The 20,717-nt window shown below is 50.1% G+C and overlaps 1 protein-coding gene across 2 annotated transcripts in view; it reads right to left on the reverse strand.

Moving 5' to 3' along the window:
- RPH3AL (rabphilin 3A like (without C2 domains)) overlaps positions 1–20,717 on the reverse strand; it is a 35,283-nt gene that overhangs the window by 3,037 nt on the left and 11,529 nt on the right. For both annotated transcript variants that reach the window (XM_050321802.1, XM_050321801.1), the window contains 4 exons: positions 20,475–20,561; positions 11,306–11,480; positions 4,670–4,783; positions 4,129–4,335 (listed from right to left, as the gene is read on the reverse strand). In XM_050321802.1, the coding sequence (XP_050177759.1) occupies positions 4,129–4,335; positions 4,670–4,783; positions 11,306–11,480; positions 20,475–20,561 (583 nt within the window). The remainder of the gene's footprint in view (positions 1–4,128; positions 4,336–4,669; positions 4,784–11,305; positions 11,481–20,474; positions 20,562–20,717) is intronic.

Here is a 20,717-nt window from a genome sequence, read left to right on the forward strand (position 1 = left end):
ATGAGGCAGCCAGTGCAGGAGGGGAGAGGGTGGGTGTGGGTCTGTCCTCCAGATCTGACTCCCCTGTCCTTCCTAACCCATGTCCAAAGTGCAGGCAGAGGGAGCAAGAGCAGGGATCACCCACCTCTGCCACCCCACTGCAGAGCCAGCCCTGGCATCACATGGATAAGGGAGCAGAGCAGCCTGAAAACATTCAAGCAACTTTCTCACCAAGCACAGGAAAACAAAAGTCAACTCCCCAAAGACTGCCATGAAGCAAGTCATTACAGAAATTACTATCCCATTTAGAGCCTAATTACTGTTAGGACAGATTTCTTTTTTCCTACATGGAAGGGAGCAGTCAGACCCACTGAAGCAAAATGTTACCTCCTCATCGTCCCTGAGGGAGCAAAACAGACATCTGAGAACCAGAATGGAAGGGAAAATAGAAGTTAATGCCTTAACTTCAAAGATGCCCTGAGAATTTCCTGCCACAAAAATAATGCCAAATGGCTCTGCCTGCCTCCTGTATTAACAGCTCACATATTTATGAGAAAAGTGGATGCCTACCTCAGCTGAGGAGGCACTGAGCCACGGAGTGACACCACCTCATTTCTAAATCCAGTCAGTTCCTAAAGGACAGGGCATAAATCTCCTCAAATTAAGAAAGCTGGAAGCAGCATTCCCTGCCCATCTCCCTCAGCCACAGGCCCTTTTCTCAGCTCTGCTCAGCCTCTCCCAGCACAACAGCTACAAAGCAGCTAAAGGGAATATCCAGGAGCTACAACTTCAGCACCCTGGGAGAAGGGTCCAGGCTGGACCTGCTGACATCTGGGGGTCCTTCAGCAGGTCTCACCCCGTGACTCCAAGCCACAGAATTTCTTACACCCCACCAGGCACTGCCATCGTGGTCTCAGCTCCCCAGACTCAGCCCCACCCCTGTTTAACGTGGCTCTGTTTAACTGCCAGCTGCTGCACCGCTCTTTAAGTATTCATGATTTAGACAACACACTGGCAAACAAGCAGAGACGGGGACACTGTGATTTGCACTCGGATGGATGCTGCTCACTCATTAAGCTTCTCTCGTGGCTGCTTCTCCAATTTCCTGTTTTCAGCAGAAATTAGAGCTTTCTCCAGCCCCACAGCCCGTGTCAGGCTCATTCACCATTCCCTACCAGCAAGCTGTTCAGGAGACCCATGGAATAGCCAAGAGGATTGACCCATTTCTGGGACAAGATCCTCACAGGACACTGAGGACCCCATTAACTGGGGCCCATCAATGTAGAACTTGCTACTGATCTGAGGAGAATTGTCTTTTGCTTAATTTACCCCCTGCAGCAGCCCCAAGCTCAAACATGTTATATCTCCATTAAAAACTCTTCACGGGCTAATGAAAACCACTGTAGGTTATTGATTATTTCCTTGTTTCATTCTGTTTAGCATTCCCTTTCCTTAATCAAAATGTCATAATCAACAATAGTGAGGATTGTGCTCCCTCTTAACTGAGGCATCTCTTAACATCAGCTGTACAGCCAGAACAAGGTGAGTCACCTCTCCCTAGCTGGGAGCAAGTAAGGGGAAAAAAGGAAGATTGTGCTTCTTCCCCGTGTGCAAATTTAATTTTCTTTAGGATAAAACATTCTTCAGGAAAATGAGCGCGTGACCTTCCTCTTAAAAGCTATCACGTCAGAGCAGGCACCTCCAGGAACTGGAGCTTCAGAAGAAGAAACACCAGTCCCTCAGAAAAGGCTGCTTTTTGAAAGGGTTTTGAGAGCAGGTGGCTGAAAAAATAATATAACTGGCAGCCTCTCAACTCACCACTCTTCTGAAACTTTGGCTCATGGGCTGAGGTTGCCTAAATCCCAGTGCAGCTCTGACAATGAGTCATTTTATGACAAACCCCAGGCTTCATTATCTGCCTCACCAAACCCCAGCCGGAGCCGGAGCCACGCACTGGAAACCTACAACCTCTTCTTAATAGCTCCTTGTTTTCCCCTGGCCACACGACTCGGCTTGGCCTTCAGGCTTAAAGAGCTAAGGACTGTGAGAGCAGCTGCATTTGCAGCACCACTCCCTAATTCCCTGTTCTGGATGTGGCCTGGGATTTAAGGATGCTTAAGTGCTCTGCGAAGTCGCACTTGAGAGCGGAATTAGAGCAGAGGTGAGAAAAAGAAGCGGAAAGAAAGTCACCGGTAGAACAACACCTGAGGTGATAATATGGAGTAAAAATTGCTCCTGACATAGTGTTATAAAGATGCAGAGCCCTTCAGAGAAACTGCAGCAAAATCTTCTTTTAATGTCCCCATTCTGCAGCTGAGGATCAGCAATTTAAATAGCAAAGGATCCTTGTCCCTTGCTCTGCTTTTGGGTCAGGGCAGACCTCGGGCACTGCCCCACAGGCAGGGAGATGCTGTGAAGGGTTTTGCCAGTACTGACATCCAGCATCAACCACCTCCACCACTCCTTAAAGAGATGAACAGCAAGAGCAGCCCCTGCTTTTTGGCTGAGTGGCATCCAAAGGGATCCATCATGAAGAACTCACTGCTGCCTCCCTGCCTCCCTCAGGGGGCCACAGAGCCCTCTTGCCAGGGCTCCTGGTTTGAAATAAGCAGCCCCTTCTGCAGGAAGACTGGGAAACAAATGACCCCAGACATAATAAAGATCTTTACAGCTACTCCCTAGTCAGCCAACCTGGCTTAACCTTTCCTTAACAGGATCCTCTCTACATCTCAGGGACGACTTTAACTGGGCTCATGAGACTGCTACAGTTTTCATTTTTTAAATACATGTCCATGCTGCCTGTCAATTTTAGCTCTCCCACGCCTACATGGAGAGATCCCACTGGAAAGCATTGACCCCTTGTGCCAAACTTTGCATATGAAGTTTTTGGCAGGAAAAAAGCCTTTTTTTTTTTTTTCTTTTCTTTTTTGCCTCTGAAATACTGTTTGCACTGTCATGGCAGGGGAGAAGTTGGTTCCAACAGCAGGTAGAGAAGCTCTGAAGTGCCAAGTATGAGCACACCATCGATGCAACCTTCAAGCCTTTGGCATGGCCATGTAGCACCTGCAGAAGCAGCACCCAAAGGGGTCCCACCTGCTGTCCACCCACATCCATTTCAATCCCACAGGACAACCTGCTGCTCTGTTCCACAAGCAGCAGAGCCAACACACAACAGGAATCCACCGTCTCTAATGCCACAGCCAAGAGCAGCTTAAAATAAACCACCCAGTGCAGGGCAGCACTATAATCCACAGGGAGGAAGGACAGAATAGAAGTATCACTTGTCTGATTTGCTTTGTGAAAACTAAAATTGAAGAAAACTGCAAATCCCTGAAACTTGGGGAGGGAGGGAAGAGCAGAGAAACAATTTCATTGCCAGGCTATTTCCAGCGGGAAGCTGGGAAAAGGGGGACCGTGACTCCATGTTGCACTGAAGGATAAACCTGCTCTCTCTAATCCAATTTATGCCTCAACGTGCCCAGCACAAGCCTGGCTCAGGAACAACAGGAGAGGCAGTTCAGAGGGCAGGAAGGCTTGGGAGGGAGAGGCACTAAACGGTAACTTGAGGGTTTAGTGAATAAATGAGTGGGAACTGCAGAGAGAACACATTTGCATCTCTTTCAGCTGCTCCCGATCAGATGTGATAGCAGCCTCTGCTTTCCCAGTCACTTAATTGTTCTGAGGTTTTTGAGGGAGAAAAAGTGTCTTTTTTTTTTTTGGCTCTGCAGAGTTCTGGGAAGAGCCACACTTGGCTTAAAGAGCCACCTTACTTTAGGGAAAATGTTATTCAGCCTCATAAAGCTGCTGGACTCCTGCTTTGCTTCAGGAGAAGCTCAATCTGTTCCACTGGCTCTGCAAGACAGAGAGGAGCTCCAGGCCTTTTGCAGGGGGACAGACCCAGCCTCTGACTGCTCCTGGACGTGGGTGCAGCTCCCACCCCAGACAACTGCTCACGTTGCAGAACAGACTTCGCATTTGGGGAAGAGGGAAGGAGCTGTAAGGCTGTGACAGCATCTGCCACGAAAAAAAGCAGCAGGGAAAGGTGATCCCGAGCTACAGCTTTGCCAGCTGTGCCTCTGAGAAAGCTGTGCTTTGAGGGGAGTCAGCCCAAAAGAGCAGGGATGTGCCCAGACAGGAGGTTTGGCTTACCAGGGGCACGGGTGGCAGCGTCGCTGTCGCGCCCGTCGGGCGGGTGGTCGCTGTGGCAGCTCTCCGTGGCACTCAGCTCGGCCCCCTGCTCGCTGCCCAGGCTGCTGTGGCTCCCTGAGAGCGTCAGGGAGTGGGTGCTGCCCAGAGCCCTGCCCACTGCCCGGCTGGGCTCCCTGATGGGCACTGCAGGGACACCCAGAGATGCTGCTGAGGGAGAGAGAAGTGAGTGAGATCCTAAGAGAGCAGCAGGCTCCCTGCTCCCAGCCAGGCTCCCTCAGGAGCAGGGTCACCACCCAGCTATAAAGAGCTGGCTGGAGATGTGCAAAGGGCAGACCCTGAAAGGCTGCAGGCAAGAGAATGACCCTCCAGCTGTTTGACCCATCGATACAATTCCAGTGAGAAGGGATCAGACCCTCACCTGGCACTGCTACAGCCAGTAGGGCAGGCAAGTGGCTGAGCCAAGACCCCCAGCACTGAGAGGCAAACATTCAAGCACTTTACACTTCCTGCCCTCCAGCCACAAGGAACAGCAACTCCTCACCCAGTCCTGCTTGGAGCTTTCTCCTTTGTGAGCCTTTTGACCCCAGAGGCACAGGCTTGTCATCCAGGCTGGAGGAACTGAGCTCCGAGTCGCTCTCACTGTCACTGGAAACCACTGCAGGAAAGATCAGGGGGAGGAGAGGAGAGAGACAGTTATTCACAATGTTCATAACACTTACCAAAGAGGGTGCCAGATGGATCCAAATAAAACATGAACAAACTCTGACTCGCTGATCAAGCTTCCCCCACCTCTCCAAAAGGAGCCCTACCTGCACTTCCCCCACAGCTGTTCACTCTGCCTCTCAAACACGGTGTGGTTTTACTTTCTACAGATGATTTATAACTCTACTGCACACACTCCTGTGGTGCCAGCACCTGCAGCAGATGCACACACCACGGGTGCTTCTCTCCTAAACCTGACCAGGATTGTGGGGACCACAGTGCTACTGTCCCACATTTTGCTGTGGTGTGGCTGGCCTGGAAACTGGGCTCTGCTCCCACTGACCCCTGTGCTGGCCCCTCCTCCTGATGTTTGCTGTCTCCCACACAAAGTGACACTGGGTACGAGGCTGGATCCTGGTCAGCTGCAGGTGGAGGGTCCTGCCTGCACCATCAGAGCATCCACGCTCGGGTGATGTGGGGAGAGGGGTTGGCTTGCTCCAAGCTGCATTTCAAGTGCAGCAGGGCCTCTGTGGAGGCTCCAGGATCTAAGAGGAAAACACCAGATAAATACTGAGCATATCAAATCATCCCTATCAGCAAACTGCCCAGAACTACATTACTCCTATGACCCCAAAGCTTAAAAGGTAAGAGTCACTCCTCTTCCTCAAGGAGACTGTTCTCCCATTTCAAAGCCACTTTTTTAATCAGTTTTTTTTCTTCTCCCTGAATCCTGGCCCTGGTCCTGGCTGCTTTCCACCCTTCATAGTTTCCACAAGAGCTGAAGGAGCCTCATTTTGCCAGACACAGCTTCCCAAACTGGCAGGTTCTTTCCACTTTTCCATGCAATTATAAAAGCACCTCTCCTGCTTATACTGGTGTAAAAGATAACTGCCAGCTGCTCTGGAGAAAATGAGAAAGGTGTTTTCCTAAGTCCTGGGTTTTTGTAATGGTCTGATCTAAAACCAGAAATGATGGGGCTGAGGAGGAAGGTAATGGGAAAACAACTGTCTTTTGTTTGAGGGATTGCACCTACAGCACTTCTCCATCTGACCAGGCAGATACCAGCTCTCCTGGCAGCTCAAAAATCATCTCAGAGGTCACAGCTCCTGGCAGAAAGAACAGTACTGGCCCACGTGGGATAATATAACAGGCAACACTGCAACCTACAGCCTTTACTGTAGAAAAAGGAAGCTCCAACTACTTTGTTAGACTCATCAGTATGTCTTTATAAGCTCACATTCATGTGAGAGGCGAGTTCCTTGCTCTGCTATTGAACAAACCACTTTGCCCCCGCTCTGTGTTACTCACAGTGCAGGAGGAATGTGGGAGCAGTGGTACAAGGTGACAACCACGGGGTAACACAGAGCTGTCAGTTCATCTCTCTGTACCAGCCCTAAAATTCACTACACGTAGTTCACAAACCCTTTAGCACTCCCCAGGGCAGGAGGACAGGTATCCCTCCTCTTGCACAGAGCACAAGCTGTCAAATGTTTCTGCCAAGGACCTCTGCAGACACTCCTGTATTCAGGCAGGGATTTGTACTACACAAAATATTTTATTTAAAAAAAAAAAAATTAATACCTAAAGTAGCGCTTTTCTGGAGTTAACATCTCTGAGGATATTAAAGTTGGCTGCCAGTGTTATTGCAAAGCGTTATTGAAGCTGCCCTGGCAGGCAGCTCCCCATGCACACCCTGCACTGTGCAGCCTTTCCCTGGCACTGGCTCCTCCTGCACCCACAGCCTTCCCCTCCCACCATCATCAGGAATGGGACCTCTCACCTGCAGGGAAAGGGAGCTGAGCTGGGCAGGGACTGAAGCCCTGTTACAAACTGGGGACTTGTAATGCTGGCTGAGAGTCCTCAAAGCAAAGGTTTGACTTTGTTGCCTTAACAACATCTTCGCTCCTTCCCCAAAACTTCCTGGGAGAGGTGGGGGATTATATATAAAAACTGTTAATAACAATCCATACATACCAGAATGCATTTTTTTTTTCCACCATAAAAATCCTAATCCATAAAAATCTTAGCTGTAAGAGTCATTCTGACCATCCCATTGCTCAACTCCCTCAGAAAATGAACTCCTGTTCCACTTAGTCATTATCCCTTTTTTGGCCTCAGAGATGCATAAAATCCATTGCTTTAGAACAGCTCCTTCCTCCATGAATCCTCTCAAAATGCTGGAAGTCAGGATTTATTTGGAGAAGGCCCCAGTGAATCAGTGGAGGTGACTTTAGCTGCCTGCCCTTCTGCCATTCAGCAGTTCAGAGAGAACCAGCACAAGAGGAAGAAAATATTAATGACACGAAGGCACTCGCACCACAGGAGCAGCCCTGTCTGCTCTCATTTCCTCTGCTGCCAATAAGAGTGCATTTTACCCACTGCACCAATGTTTCCCTTTAAGGTAATTCTTCATCCAAAGCTTCCAGACCTTCTGCTGGCACTTTCCAGAGCCCAGAAGTATTAAATCTGGTGTTCCAGCAGTTGCTGATATATCAATAAGAGTCGTTGGACAGCTGTACTTTGAGAGAAGGGAACAGATTTATCCCTATCTCCAGCTGACTGGAAAAAAGCTCATAAAAAAAATATGCTGAGATAAAACTTGCTAGAAAAGCAGTATTCCCACAGGGAATGGGTCACTCATCGAGGGCCTGAAGCCCTGCAGCTGCTGGCAGAGCCCACGATCCCTATGACACGTGGCTCAACCTCCAAGCCAGAGGCACCAGAGCCTTGTGGCACAGAGAGCCACAGGGAATGGTGGAGAGCTGCTGGCTGCACTTAACCCCAGCAGCAGAGGACATGGGGAGGCTGTGCTGAGGCTGGGAGGAAGGAGCATTTGGCTGGGGCTGAGCTCCTTTAGTCAATGTGAGCACTTGGCACGGGCGCGCACTGGGAAGAGCCAGCCACGCTCCCTCCCGCTGCCCAGCACAGGGCAGAGCTGAGCCCCGGCACACACCGCGCTTGGCAGTTCCTGCAGCTGTCAAAAACACAGGAAAAGCACATGGACACCCTGCAGCAAAGAGCTCCAACAGCCACACAACCCCCAGCACAGCAGAGAGGCACCGGGTGAGCGGGCTGAGCACGAGCCCCTGAGCACACGGATCCCCTGCGGCACCCGGAGCGTTGGCACACACAGCCCTCTGGCCCCTGCGGGGGGAGAGTCAGAGATGATGGGTATTAACACAACCCCAGTGTCTCACTGAGGGCAGCTCCTGCACTGGATCACACCCAGCACTGCCCACAGCTGCAGGAACATCTCCAAGCAGGAGGAGGGGGCTGCACTAAACCGCTCTCCCTTTCAGGAACAGCACAAGTTGCAGCTTTGGCACTGTCCAAAGTTGTTGGCAAGTTGGAGGACCCCCCCTTGGTGGCCTGCAAAGCTGTCGACATGCCCCAGCACACTCCCCTCTGCTCCACCACTCAGGGATTTGGCCTCCAGCACGCAGACACTGGATGAACCCACTGCATCCCCCTGCTCATCCACTGTCCAGTGCTGCCACCAGCGCCAAACCCAGCACCTTGCATTGCTTGGCAACACAACTGGAACATGAGAAACCATCAGAGACAGAGCAGAGCAGCAAGCAGCCCTCATGCCAAACAGTACAACAGCTCAGGGATCACCTTTTTTTTTTTTTGTTTTCCCCTCATCCAGATGCTTTCCATTTTATTCTTCAGAACTCAGGGTCTGGAAGAAGGAAAGCCCTGCTGCTATTGCTCTCCACCCCCCTGACGCCCCGTCCTGCCTGACCCGGTGCAGAATCCCACCCACATTCCACCACATGGAGCAGAGCTGTTCCCCAGCACCAAGAAATATTACTGCTGTTCTCCCCGTGACAATACATTTGTGCCTTAACTAATAGCAGAGTTCCCATGGCAACTGCTTGTTTATTACAGAAAAACTATAGGCAACAGCAAATCCCAGTGTCCATGAGCACAAGAGGAACACTTGGGTGTGCAAAAATAAAACTTCATCCTGGTGGGGTTGGTTTTTTTTTTCCAAGAGGCACATTCCTGTGCTCCCTTGGTCCTGCTGCCTTCCTTCCCACCCTTCTGCTGTGGGAGCAGCCAGTGCCCAGCACCTGGCACTAATCCCTTGCTTTTGAGGGGGGAAAAGGCACACTTGAAGCTTGTCCCATCCCTACTGAAAGGCAGCTCCTGGCATGGAGGATGTCCAGGGCTTGTGGTAGGACTTGGCTGTAGCCTGTGCTGGTCCCACCTGACTTGAATCCCTCAGTAGCTCAGAGACAACTCCTTCAGCACGTTGTGGGTGAATGGAGGGGTTAGACATGGTTTCCAAGATAATGGAAACCCCATGGAGAGCAGCCTGTCAGAGGCAGGCATGTTAAACGCCAGAGCTCATTCCCGAGACCATCCTGCCAAACAAGCAACAAACAGGGCTTTCCTCAGCGCTGAAAGGACGTGTTTGGACGAGGGTGTACAAGGTGTGAGCTGACAAATGCTATCAGCCAGGCTGCCTTGTTAGTCAAGGCCTCAGAAAGCTCAGCCCAGGCCCAGTTGTGGATTCACTGTGTCATGGATGTTCATCTCCACGGGGGAAGGCGGCTGCCCTGCACATGGCAGAGCTTTGGGGTGACAAACAGCAGGAGCCCCAGCACTGGCAGGGGGAAAAGGGTTAAATGGAGGGGTGAGGTGTACGAGCTCCCAGCTCCAGAGATGAATTACAGCCCGCAGTGCCCACCGAAAGCTGTGCAGAGGACAGGCAGCCTAACAGAGAAGGGCAACAGGGAAAGAGAGCAACCAGAAAATAAAGCCATAAATTAGTATTATCCAACCCATAAAACAGCAGCCAGACAAACATCACAGGGCAGGGAGAAAGGCAGCTCGACACCCACATAAAGGCTTACCAAAGGTCACTTTGCTGTCCTCCCCCTGCTCCTCTGCTGCCTTTGACAATATTTATGGGGAGGCCTTCTCCAAAAACTAAACTCAACTAAAAAGCTGAACTAAACAGCAGGTCAGTTCTGGGCTCAACAGCTTCGACTCCTAACATTTTCTGTATCATGTTAGCAAAAAGCAACCTCATCAATCAGTCTCTTTGCTAAGACAACTCCTTCCAAGCATCTCCTGGAGGGAAGCACAACCATCTACTGTCGATCTAATTTGTTTTTAATTACAAAAGTTACAGTGGGGCTGAGAGTGCATTCCTAGCTGGGGCCTGAAAAGAAGGTTTGTAAACCCAAGTCTCCCGAGCCCTCTTTATTAAAACGTTATTTCCCCCTGCACCACTGGTAAGTGGAAGAGTGCACGGGCTGGTTCACTGAAGAGAACTTCTCCATCTGAGGGGATCTCAGAGCAAAAGAAGGGGAGAGAGGCCAGACAGTTCTGCTAATCCATGCCAGAAAGAAAGGAGGAGGAATCAAAGCAGACTGGCTGCAGCCCTAATTCTGCAGCACTCAGCCACTGCTGTGCTGATGACCCCGAGCACTCGGCTCCCCAGTGCTGAGCTGCTGTGTCCCCCCTGCTGGCTCTGGGCACAGCACTGGGCTGGGGGTGTGAGCAACAACTGGGTGGGCAGATGGGAGAGAGGGGGAGGAAAAGCCCTACAAGGCAGTGCTGTGAATGGGATCTGACACAAGATGCGATACAATGGTCTGCTTCAATCAAGGTCTCCCCAAAGAACAGAGACGTGAGTGCTGGAGCGGATAAACCTTCGGGCTTGTCAGTGCTCCGGCCTCAGCCCTGCACAGGGCCAATCAACAGCTTCTCCAAGAGACATTTAAAGAACAACCCAGCCTTGAGCTCTCCATGCTGCAAACCTCAGCCCCCTCCCCAAGGCCTGGGGACAGAGCTTCACCCTTCCCTGACACCTGCTCAGAGGGTCAGGTACAAAAGGACACAGCCAGTATCAGCTCTCTCCTGCCCACTGGCTGTTAGAAGAGTGTCTCTGCCCACTTGCTCCAGGCCCCAGGAAGCCTCCAGCGAGATGCTGGTGGTGTATTTTCTAACTCATCTCAAAGCAGTTTGAAGGATCTGCCCAGGGATGTTCTGCAGAGCAGCAGAAGCAAGCAGCAAGCAGCCCCAAGGAGGGAGGAATGAGATCAGCCTTTGGTCAGCCTTGGCTGCACAGCAATGTCCATCAGTGGCAGAATCCCAAGGAGTTCAGCAGGAGCAGCTCTTTGGGCTGTGACTGCAGACAGGTGCCTCTTTCACGGCTCATCCCTCCCTTGGCAGTCCCAGAAAAACAGCGGGGGCTGCAAGGAACGGAGGAAAGCAGGGATAGACTGAAGGAACAGGAGCTCAGGAGGACTGGGACTAGTCTGGGCCCTGCAGTTACCTAACAGTGAACACCAAAAAAACATACCACAGCATAAAACCCCAGCACAGCCCACACGGGAAACACGCCACACCTTGCGGGATAACCCTCAAGGGCCTCCCCCATTAGCTAGAATTCTGCTAGCAACAGTAGAAGCCAGGTCCTTCTCCCACCTGCTTTTTGGGCATGCAGCAGACAACTCACCTTTTCCCCTGGCCCAGGTGAAGGATCGGCTGGTCCCGACGCTCTGCGACTCCGGCACGGCCGGCTCGCTCTGCCACGGCTGCGAGTGCAGCTCAATGGGTTTGCTGCTGCTCTTCAAGGGCGTGATGTACTTGGGCAGCCCTTTGTAGAACCACGCCCCAGACCTCTTCCAAACCTGCCAGAGACAGAGACACAGCACCTTAAGCCTGGGGTTTTTACAGCATGAGAGCACAACCATCACAAAATGAGCTGCCCACTGAGCTCAGCCCAGCCATTCCCTCTGAGCTACCTAGACCCCACTCAAACATGGGGGAGTCAACTCTTCCAGCTCACAGAGCCCAACAGTTCCCCTGCAATCTGCATCTACTATAGCATCCCAAATTCCTCCTCAGTCCTTGTCAGCCCAGCTTCACCTCGGTCCTTCTTCCACAACTGAAAAATGACAAATGGGAATGAGCAGCAGGCACAGACTGAAGGAGGGGCAGAAGGTGATCGAGCAGAGCTTCTTATGTTCTCCAGGTCATGACTGGATGTTTCTCTGATGCAGTACTTGAGTCAAATACACATCCCCAGGCTTACCACACTGGGATGTGCACTGTCCTGCACTAAGGAGGGAGCAGGCAGGTGCCACAAGTGGCAACAGCCCCAAGCACATGCTCTGCTTAGAGTGAAACAAGTCCTGCACTGGCTGGAGGAGCAGAAAGCCCTGACAAGTCTCTCTTCCTGGGAGGGGTCCCTCAGCCTGGGTTGCTTTACTTCTGAGAGTCAAAGTCTGGCAACAGCTGGAGAAGGGGACAGCAGAAACGTCCCCTCATGTTGTACCGAATGGCACAACCTCAGTGTTCATCTCACAGAGCAATTCAGGCCAAGCCAGATCATTTAACAAGCTTGAAAACCCCAGAACAAGAAGAACACCACTCAAATAACCTGAACCTGCAGCAGGAAATGGACTGTGAGCACTAAGCTGTAATGTCTCCTGTAAGAACAGCCTCTCCTCTCCAATTTAGTTTTAATGCAGCTTATGATGAAGGTGCTCTATTAAGTATATTTAATATAAAGCCTGATGTGAGCCAGAGGAAGGGAAAAGGGTGGCAACTCAGACAAGGAGAAATGGCCTCAACAAACCTAATTCTTTTGTGCCTTCCAGCAGTCTAATAATGTGCTAATGAGACAACCGGGGCAAAAATACGTTAATATAGTAAAAATATCATTTTTTATTTCATGCAAGGAGGTAGAAACCTTGCACTTCTGTTCAGAGTGAAGATCAGTGCTTTCACTCCAAGCTCCCAAAGGATTTTACAAACAGTATCACCATTATGGCAACGGGTGCAAATGCAGATCCCCCTAATTGCAGCAATACATTCATAATTTGCATTTAGGGCTTGATCAGAGGGCAGTGACAAAACCTGGCCCTCAGGAGTTCCCCTCATGCAGGCACAAAAAGCAGGACACCAGAGGTCCCATTTCACTGATGGGAGGAGATTGCTCAGCAGGCTGCCTGCTTCCTTGTTCAGAGCCATCAACACAGAGAGCTCAAATCTCTGTGTTTGAGGACTCGAAAACCAAGCGAGGGCAATTTGAACTCAGGGGGGAACCTGATAGCAAGGTTTTTAAAAGAAGAGCACCCAGCAGAAGACAGCAGAGCATTGCTGTGACCCAGCACACACATCAGTTACTGTAAGGGTGCAAGAGAGACACTCGTGATTTAGAAACCAGGAGGTGAGAGCACCCTACAATTACACCGACATTTTCCTGCTGGGTAACAACCCAGAAGGATGGTGAGGCTCACATCCAAGCAAAAAGCCGGGAAGCCAATTTCCCAAGACTGCAAGTTCTTCTACAGAGGGGGTCTTGGCAGGCAGGACGCTTTACCAGCTCCTTCACCACTGTGCCAACAGCCAAAACAGTGACCCAGCCAGTCAAGGCACAAGCTGACACAGCTCCTTCTGTCCCCTCTGCCAGCACGTGGGGACTGCACAGCCTTTGGTACAGTGTGTACAACAGCACACGTCAGTGCAGCACAGACACCCTGGAGGAACAGGCTCTTCTATCCCTGCAAACTCAAAAACTGGGAAATGCCATGTATTCTTTAAGTCTGGGACGGACAGCTCTGCGTGGAGCTTAGCCCAGTGCAACTCAGGTAAAGATGCACCATGCAGGAGCTGCAGGCTGGGTTAAGCCCTGGTCTCCCTCAAGTGAGGAAGGCTGGGAGCCCACAGGACACAGTGGGAGCACAAGGACAGCACCCCAAGCAGTGCCATGGCTTGAGGAGAACAGGTTGCCCATCCCCCTGATGCTAGGTGGGGAGCTGGGGCACACGCACCTCCCTCTACAAACTGCTGGGGAGGAAACAACCCTTTGGTACAGTCGTTCTCTGAGCAGACCTTGCAACATCTGTAATTTAATTTGAGGCACTGGAGAGACCTATTATCTTCAGGCGAACTACAATTTAGGCACACCATAAAACCAATCAGACACAGCACGGATGGCTGCAACAAAGGCTGGTCGCCCCCCGGGTTTCTCACTACCCCAAAGCAAGTCGTTATAGAAAGAGTTAATGATATAATACACCCAGCTCTGATGTGGTAATAGTAGTATAAAATTGATTCTCTGCATACATATTCGCTTTAAATTGGTGCCTCTAATAGAGTTTGGTCTTATTACAGCAGCACTGAAATCATTTTGAGATCAGCTCTAAAATAGCTGCAGCAAGATGCTCTCCCCCTGTATGAATTCAGTCCCTCTGCCACCCCAGTTTAGCAGCACGGCCCATCCCAAAGCACCACGGATCACGTTGTGTTCTGCACATGGGCACAAGGGTCAGTTTTAGTACCCATGCATCAAAACAGATCGATGCTGCTGACTGCTATATGGATGGCAGTTTGACTGATCTCAAGAGCGGCCTTACGGCAAAACTCTTGCTTGATTTTAAATTAATAAATCTGTAGTGGCGCTTCAAGAATAAAACTCCTGTTTATTAGCAGGAGCTTACTCTTGCCAGGGAGGAGAGAATGTTGTTCCCACCATCCCATGCCCCATGGCAGCCTGAGTTTGGGTGGAGCTGCAATTTCACCAGCCAGCCCCTTCCAGTCTCTTGCAACAACCTGATTTATGGAACACTGATCACCCTTGCTCTGAGTGCTCGACAGAGGGGAGTAAAGATCAGTATCTGCATTACTCCAGATCAGGATGGGGTGGCCCTGTGTGTGGCTCAGGACGGAGCAGCCACACCACAGTTCATCGTCTGTCCGTGGCCCTGCGCTCAAACTGACCCAACACAACCAAAATCCACACCAAACACTGACTCCCTTCAGGCTCCTTGTCCTTCTGCCTCCCCTGACACCTAAATTATCCCAAAGCAAAGCAGGGGAGGAGAGTTAACTTCAGCGCCACACTCCTTTTATTACTTCAAACCAATTTAACAGCCACAGCCATGACAAGTCCAGGGAGCTCAATGCCTTTTATAACCATGATAATATTCCTATTAAAGTTGCATCAAGCCATCATTACAGCTACAGGATGAGACGTGCAGAACCAGATGTGTATTTTATTGAGCACTTTCAGGCGCAGCCTGTAAATGGGACCTAACAGAGCATTGCTGGGCCCTGGTGAAAACCCACATTACTGCCCAAACTTCTCTGAGCATACAAGTGCTGGAAACAAGCTCCTAAACAGGGAAAACATTAGGACTTGCTGATGAAGGGACTGGATCACAGCTGAAGGAATCATAACAAACACTTGCAGCCCCCCCAGAGTTCTCTTCACCAAAACCATGTCCCCTAAACAGAGCTGCTTTTGCTGCAAAGCCACATTTCGCTCCACCACCTCCTCCTTGTGCCACATGGTTGCTGTTCCCATCCTGCAGCCCTTCACTTCACAGCAGCCCAGGCTTGGTGAGAGAAAAACCACTACCTTTAGCTTCCCATGCTGACACCAGCAATACTGCTCAACCCCCCAAAAGCTGGGGCAGCAGGTTCTCGTGGGCCCCAGTAAAGAGAAAGGCACCTGGAAGCACAGCCACCCCAGGAGGACCTCGCTGCCACTGCCTGCAGGCAGCACATGCCCACACACTCACTTTGTCCCAGCTCTCCACCGTGGCTCTGGCACGCTGCAAACCACTGGCAGGGAGAAAGAGCGAGCGCTCTCCGGCTTCGTTATTTGCATTCATCTTCTTTTCCATAACACAGAGATTTCCAATTACATTATTTACAGCAATCTGTTGTCAACTCCCACATTCAGCACTTGAGGACGAGGAAAATTAAAAGGCAGTGGAATTACTATTCGGGGCTTTGTTTCCGGAATAGCAGAATCTATCGCACCCCTGACCCCGACGTTTCTCAAGCTGCAGTGCCTGCCAGCCTTCAACAATTTGTCATTCCCCTTTCAATCAGGCCTCTTTTTTTTCCCCCCGTGGCTCTATTCTAGAGGACACTATTTTGAGTCTAACTGCTTGCCACCACCCCCAAAATAATATGGCAGAGGCTATTGATGAGTTCTTTCAATTGCAAACAGGTGCACATCGCTCCGATTCAATCCAGAGTCACCCAAAATAAACACTCCTCTCCATCAGTGTGGTGTTTTGCCAAGAAATCATCATGCCAGGCAGGAATAACCCTGGGCTATGTTGCTTTATAATGTTCAAAATGGTATGAGTATGTGTGTGTGTGTGAAAAGGGAAGCCCTGGGGGCAAAAGGGAGGAGATGACTCCGTTCCTCCCCTGCTTGGTTTATTGTGATAAACCGAGAAACGCAGCCAGCCGTGAAAACACCGTGTAGTGAAGGAGAAGAAATTAAAAGGAAAGTGAAGCAGAGGGGGCAAATTAAAACTTTGAACAGGTCCCTGATAGCTGATGCTCTCTTTCATATTCCATGGGGTTTTCAAATTAAAAAAAAAAAAAAAAAAAGCTCACTCTCTCCCCCCACTCTCCCGAAACCGCTTTCATTATCGCTACAATTTTGGATGTGTCAATTCAAATGTAAATGTGCACGAATGCTTCCAAGAGGATTTTAATTACGGTGATAGCATCGCTAATTATGGATGTATAAAAAATAATATATATATATATATATATTTAAAAGGGTAATTCGGGAAGGTGCTTTGCAGAACCTGGTGGTATCAGTCAAAACAAGGCTGTGCAGAGAGTTAAGCGGCTGGGCAGGGATTTGACAAAGCACAGCAGGTCCCTTTTCCCCTTCAGGCCAGGAGGTGACAGGCAGGCTCCAGCCACACGCAGCTAATTCAGCATGGGCACTGCTGCCCAAGCTGTTATCAAGCTCACGTGCTCTGCCAGAGGTCTGGCAGCAGGGAATCATTCCAGCTGTATATATATCCACCACTGCTCCTCCCAGGCAAGTCCTGCTCCTCTGACAGCTGCTGCCATAAGCCTGTTTCACTGGAGGACCTGCTCCCTTTCTGCCCTGCACTCATTCCCATGGGTGTTTCACTGCCACATTAGCAACCAGACTCACTGCAAACCCACAGCCAGTGTTTGCTGCAGGCAGGGATCAGCACCCCTATCATGCCACGGGATTCTATCCACGTGCAGGAACAGGACTGCCCCAAGGAGGATCAGCCCTCCGTGCTGTCTTCAGAAAGGCAGAGCAAGATCAAAGGCAAGAAAGGTGATGCGGCACATGGAGGAGGGAAGAAGGGAGGGAGTGTCTTGCCCTCAAAGCTGAACGAAAGCTTGACCAAATTTGCTTCTACCCTTGCTTGCAGGAACACTAAATCACAGTCCACATCTGCTTTTATTCCACTGCCCTCTGAAGACATTGCAGAGGAAAACAACCACAGAATCCTGGAAGAACAAAAGAGGGTTTTCCATAGCTGCCTCTGCAAACACCTGGGACAAGTGGCACCTCCAACAGGCCTAAAGTTCTGGCCTAAAGCAGGTGAGCTCTATCTTATCTCAGGAAGAAGAGATGCACTATTGATGCAGGGGTGTCTGCTGGTCCTTGGGGATGCTCTCTTTGCCAAGAGGAACATCCAGGCTCTGTCAGGTCCCTGCCACGTTAGAACACAGTACTTTCCTCCCGGCTCCTCTTGGCCCCTTGGAGACCCTCACGCTGCGCCCATCCCGCGCAGCAGCTCCAGCTCTGCCAAAGGCTCTGCTTTGTTTCTGGATGACTGGGATGCAAAGCAGCAGGCAGGGCCCATTAATCGCCTCCACTCTCCAGAAATAAGACAGTGTCAGAGCAAGTTGTTCCTCATCGCTATGCAGCACAGCCTTCCCAGTGGAGGTTTTCAAGGAAACAGAAAGCAGCACGGAACACCTCCGAGTGGCTGAGGCTGGGATTCCCAACGGGACCTGTGGACACCAGGCACTCCATTCCAGCTGAAGAACTGATCCAAACAACAGCTTGCTACTTCGGTCTTCATTTGACCCAGGCTAAGTGATGATTAAATCACCACTGGAGCCAGCTCAGATTCTGTCCACACGGCAAAAGGGGGAGATGACTGCCACATGTCACTAAAGCTGCGCTGGTTTAAATCAAGCCTGCAGGGACAAATAATAAAAAGGGAGGTGGAGGGATGAAAGCTCTGGCATGTAGGAACAATGCCCCACACTGCAGCTGTTAGCTGGTACATGGGAATGTCCAACCCCACCATCCTGGCCCGAGAGCCTCGTGGGACACAAGTGCTCCCTCAGTGCATGGCAGAGGCTAAAGGGGATGATTACAGTGCAAGGCTCTCCTCCCAGCCAGATGACGCTGATCAGCTCCAGCCAACACCATTTAGTCCACTTGGGTTTCCAAACGACCTCCCTTTCCCACTCCAGTGCCTGGCAGTCTCTCACTAACAGAGTCAAGAGCTTCACAAATATCATGCCCAAACAGCTTGAGCGGTGGTTTAGAAAAGTAGACAGCGATCAGCGCTGATGGGAATCACCTCACCTGGAATCACCTCACACACCTGGGGAGGGGGACTGCACCAGCATCAAACTCTCACCCACGACAGAGATCAAGTTTAGGTGCTGCCAGAGCTCTGTGGCCTGGGGCCAGCCTTCTTAAATTCCCTATTTTGTTGGCTAAAGGAGAACCTTGCTCAGTCATGTTGTGCACTGACAAGGGGAGAGAAGAAGCGTGACTTGTTACTCCATCACACAACCCTGAGTGCTCCAGGGCGTTCCTGAAGCTCTCTGCCTGGATTCCAGGAAACAAAATGGGGCTGATACCTCATCACCACACGTGGGATTCAGAGGTTAGACAGAAATGAGACTATCTGATCCCAAAGAGCAGACATCCATCTGCACTCATGGATAGCAAATATCACCTGCAGCAAAGAGCATGACCAAATGGGTTTGGTCCAGAGCAGATGGCAACATGAGACAGACCACAGAAACAGACAGCAACAAGGCACTGGTTGTGAACACAAGCTCTTAAAAGAGACCTGTTAATTTAGTGCATGCCCAGTAATATCATTACACCTGAACCAGCTTCAGGGGCTGCACTTGTACCAGCCATCAGCCTGAGGCCCAAGAGCTTCATCTCTTCCTCACACACTGAGAGAAGACCAAAGCCACTGATCAAAGTCACTTTCCAGGCATTTATTCTGATTTGCCTCAACTTCCTTGCCCTGGCTGACATGCCTCAAGGTTTCTGCTATTTCTCAAATCCCAATTCCCTCAAAATAAAGGCAGGGCACGTGGGAAGACAGAGGGTATTGCATGACTTGATGTCTGGCTGCGTGTCCACACTGTGACCCTTCCAGCCTTCTCCTGTTCAGGGCACCAGCACCATCATAAACAAGAAAGGAGACAGACCTGAACTGACCTTAAATAGAACTGAAAAACAAAGCTGAAGCTTAGATTTGGGAGGCAAGATGGGGCTATATTTTAGTTAGCCTAAGAAGGAAAGTTCCATCCTTTTCCATCAGGAAAGCACTTTGGTTGTATCTCAGGTTTCGCAGAGAGAGCGAGTGCCGAAGGTTATCGTACCCTCACACACTGGCCACAGGTAACACATACCAGACAGGTTAATATTCTCTGTCCAGTGACCAGAGTTCTTATTGTTTTTTGAAGAAATAGGATAAAATACCAGTTGTACAGACTGAGATAAATAAAAACCAGGAAACGTGGAAAAATAAACAGGCTAAAAGAAATAAAGTAAATTTTAGTCCCATACCCATTTCCCTGCAGAGCACAGAAAATACCTACTACACCTGCCTCCTCTCTATTTTGGGATCTCTATCTGGAATTCAAAACATCTGGATGATTCAGAGTATCGAATTATTATCAAAATCCAAGGAGCTCTGCCTGCCCTACCCACACTGCTGTTCCAAAGTTACATATCCCTCTTCTTACCTGAACACGGACTTAGCGAGTGCTCCCACACAAACAACCCCCTCCAATGGAAAACCCAAGCAATGCCAAGTTTCCACAACTAGGATTAAAAAAAAAAAACAAAACCACCTTCTGCCTCTCTAACACCTGCACAAATGCTGTCACCACACCTCACAAACTGACATAGCAGAGCACCCAGGTTACACACTTGTCAGAAACAGCTGCACTGGATTGAGGCTCAAGGACCACAAGCAAAACAAATTGATGGGAACAAGTGAAAATCTGTCTGTGATCACAGAACAAATTCGAGGACTTGGCCACAGAGCAGCGAGCCCTGGTGTTGGTGGAGGCTGGCTGGCAGACAGGAATTGAGGCAGCCCATTACTTTTTCTTGCAGTGTAAAGTTGAGGATGAAGGATATAAAAATGTAGAGACCTGCCTTGTAAGTCTCACACTGGCAAGTTACGGGATTTTTGCAGGCAGAGAGGAAAACAGATTTAAAAGCTGCAATCCTAGTTATTTTTAGAGGGACAAATATTGCAGTTATGCTCTACATCTCTGAAGCTGTATTAAAAAACCCAGTTAGCCGAGTTTATTTGCCACAGAGCCAGGAGGGAAAGAGTGTAAGGCAACAGTCTCTTTATGGACATGATTAGGAAAGTTCCACAAAGCCAAAGTTTTTCTCCTCCACCCCCTCATAAACCAAAGTTGTCACTACTGTGTGTGTTTTGAGCCTGCCTGGCCTCCAGCCAAGCCTCCCAAACCCCATCCCAAGCTGCCTCACAATAAGTGCCCAGGCACAGGGAAGAGCTCAGGCAGGCTCTGCACAGACTTGGGGCAGGCAGGTGAAAGCTGCTGATCCCCACTTCTCCACAGCTGTATTTTACCTCTCTCTGTTCACTGCAGATCTTGCACAACCAAAGAGGACGTTTCTGGGCTCCGACGGTTTCTATTCCACACTTGGTGCAAACTTTCTGAAACAAGGAGAGAAAAAAACAAAAATAAGAGGTGGTTTTGGCAACTCCCCACAGCCACAGAGCCCCTGGGAGAGAGAAGGTTGACAAAAACCTCTCCAAAGAGCTCTGTTTTGCTTTCTTTAGAAACCTAAACATGGCACAATGTTCTTATTT

This window comes from Myiozetetes cayanensis, unplaced genomic scaffold, assembly GCF_022539395.1.
Source record: "Myiozetetes cayanensis isolate MyiCay16 unplaced genomic scaffold, myiCay2020 scf27, whole genome shotgun sequence".
Classification (NCBI taxonomy): Eukaryota; Metazoa; Chordata; class Aves; order Passeriformes; family Tyrannidae; genus Myiozetetes; species Myiozetetes cayanensis.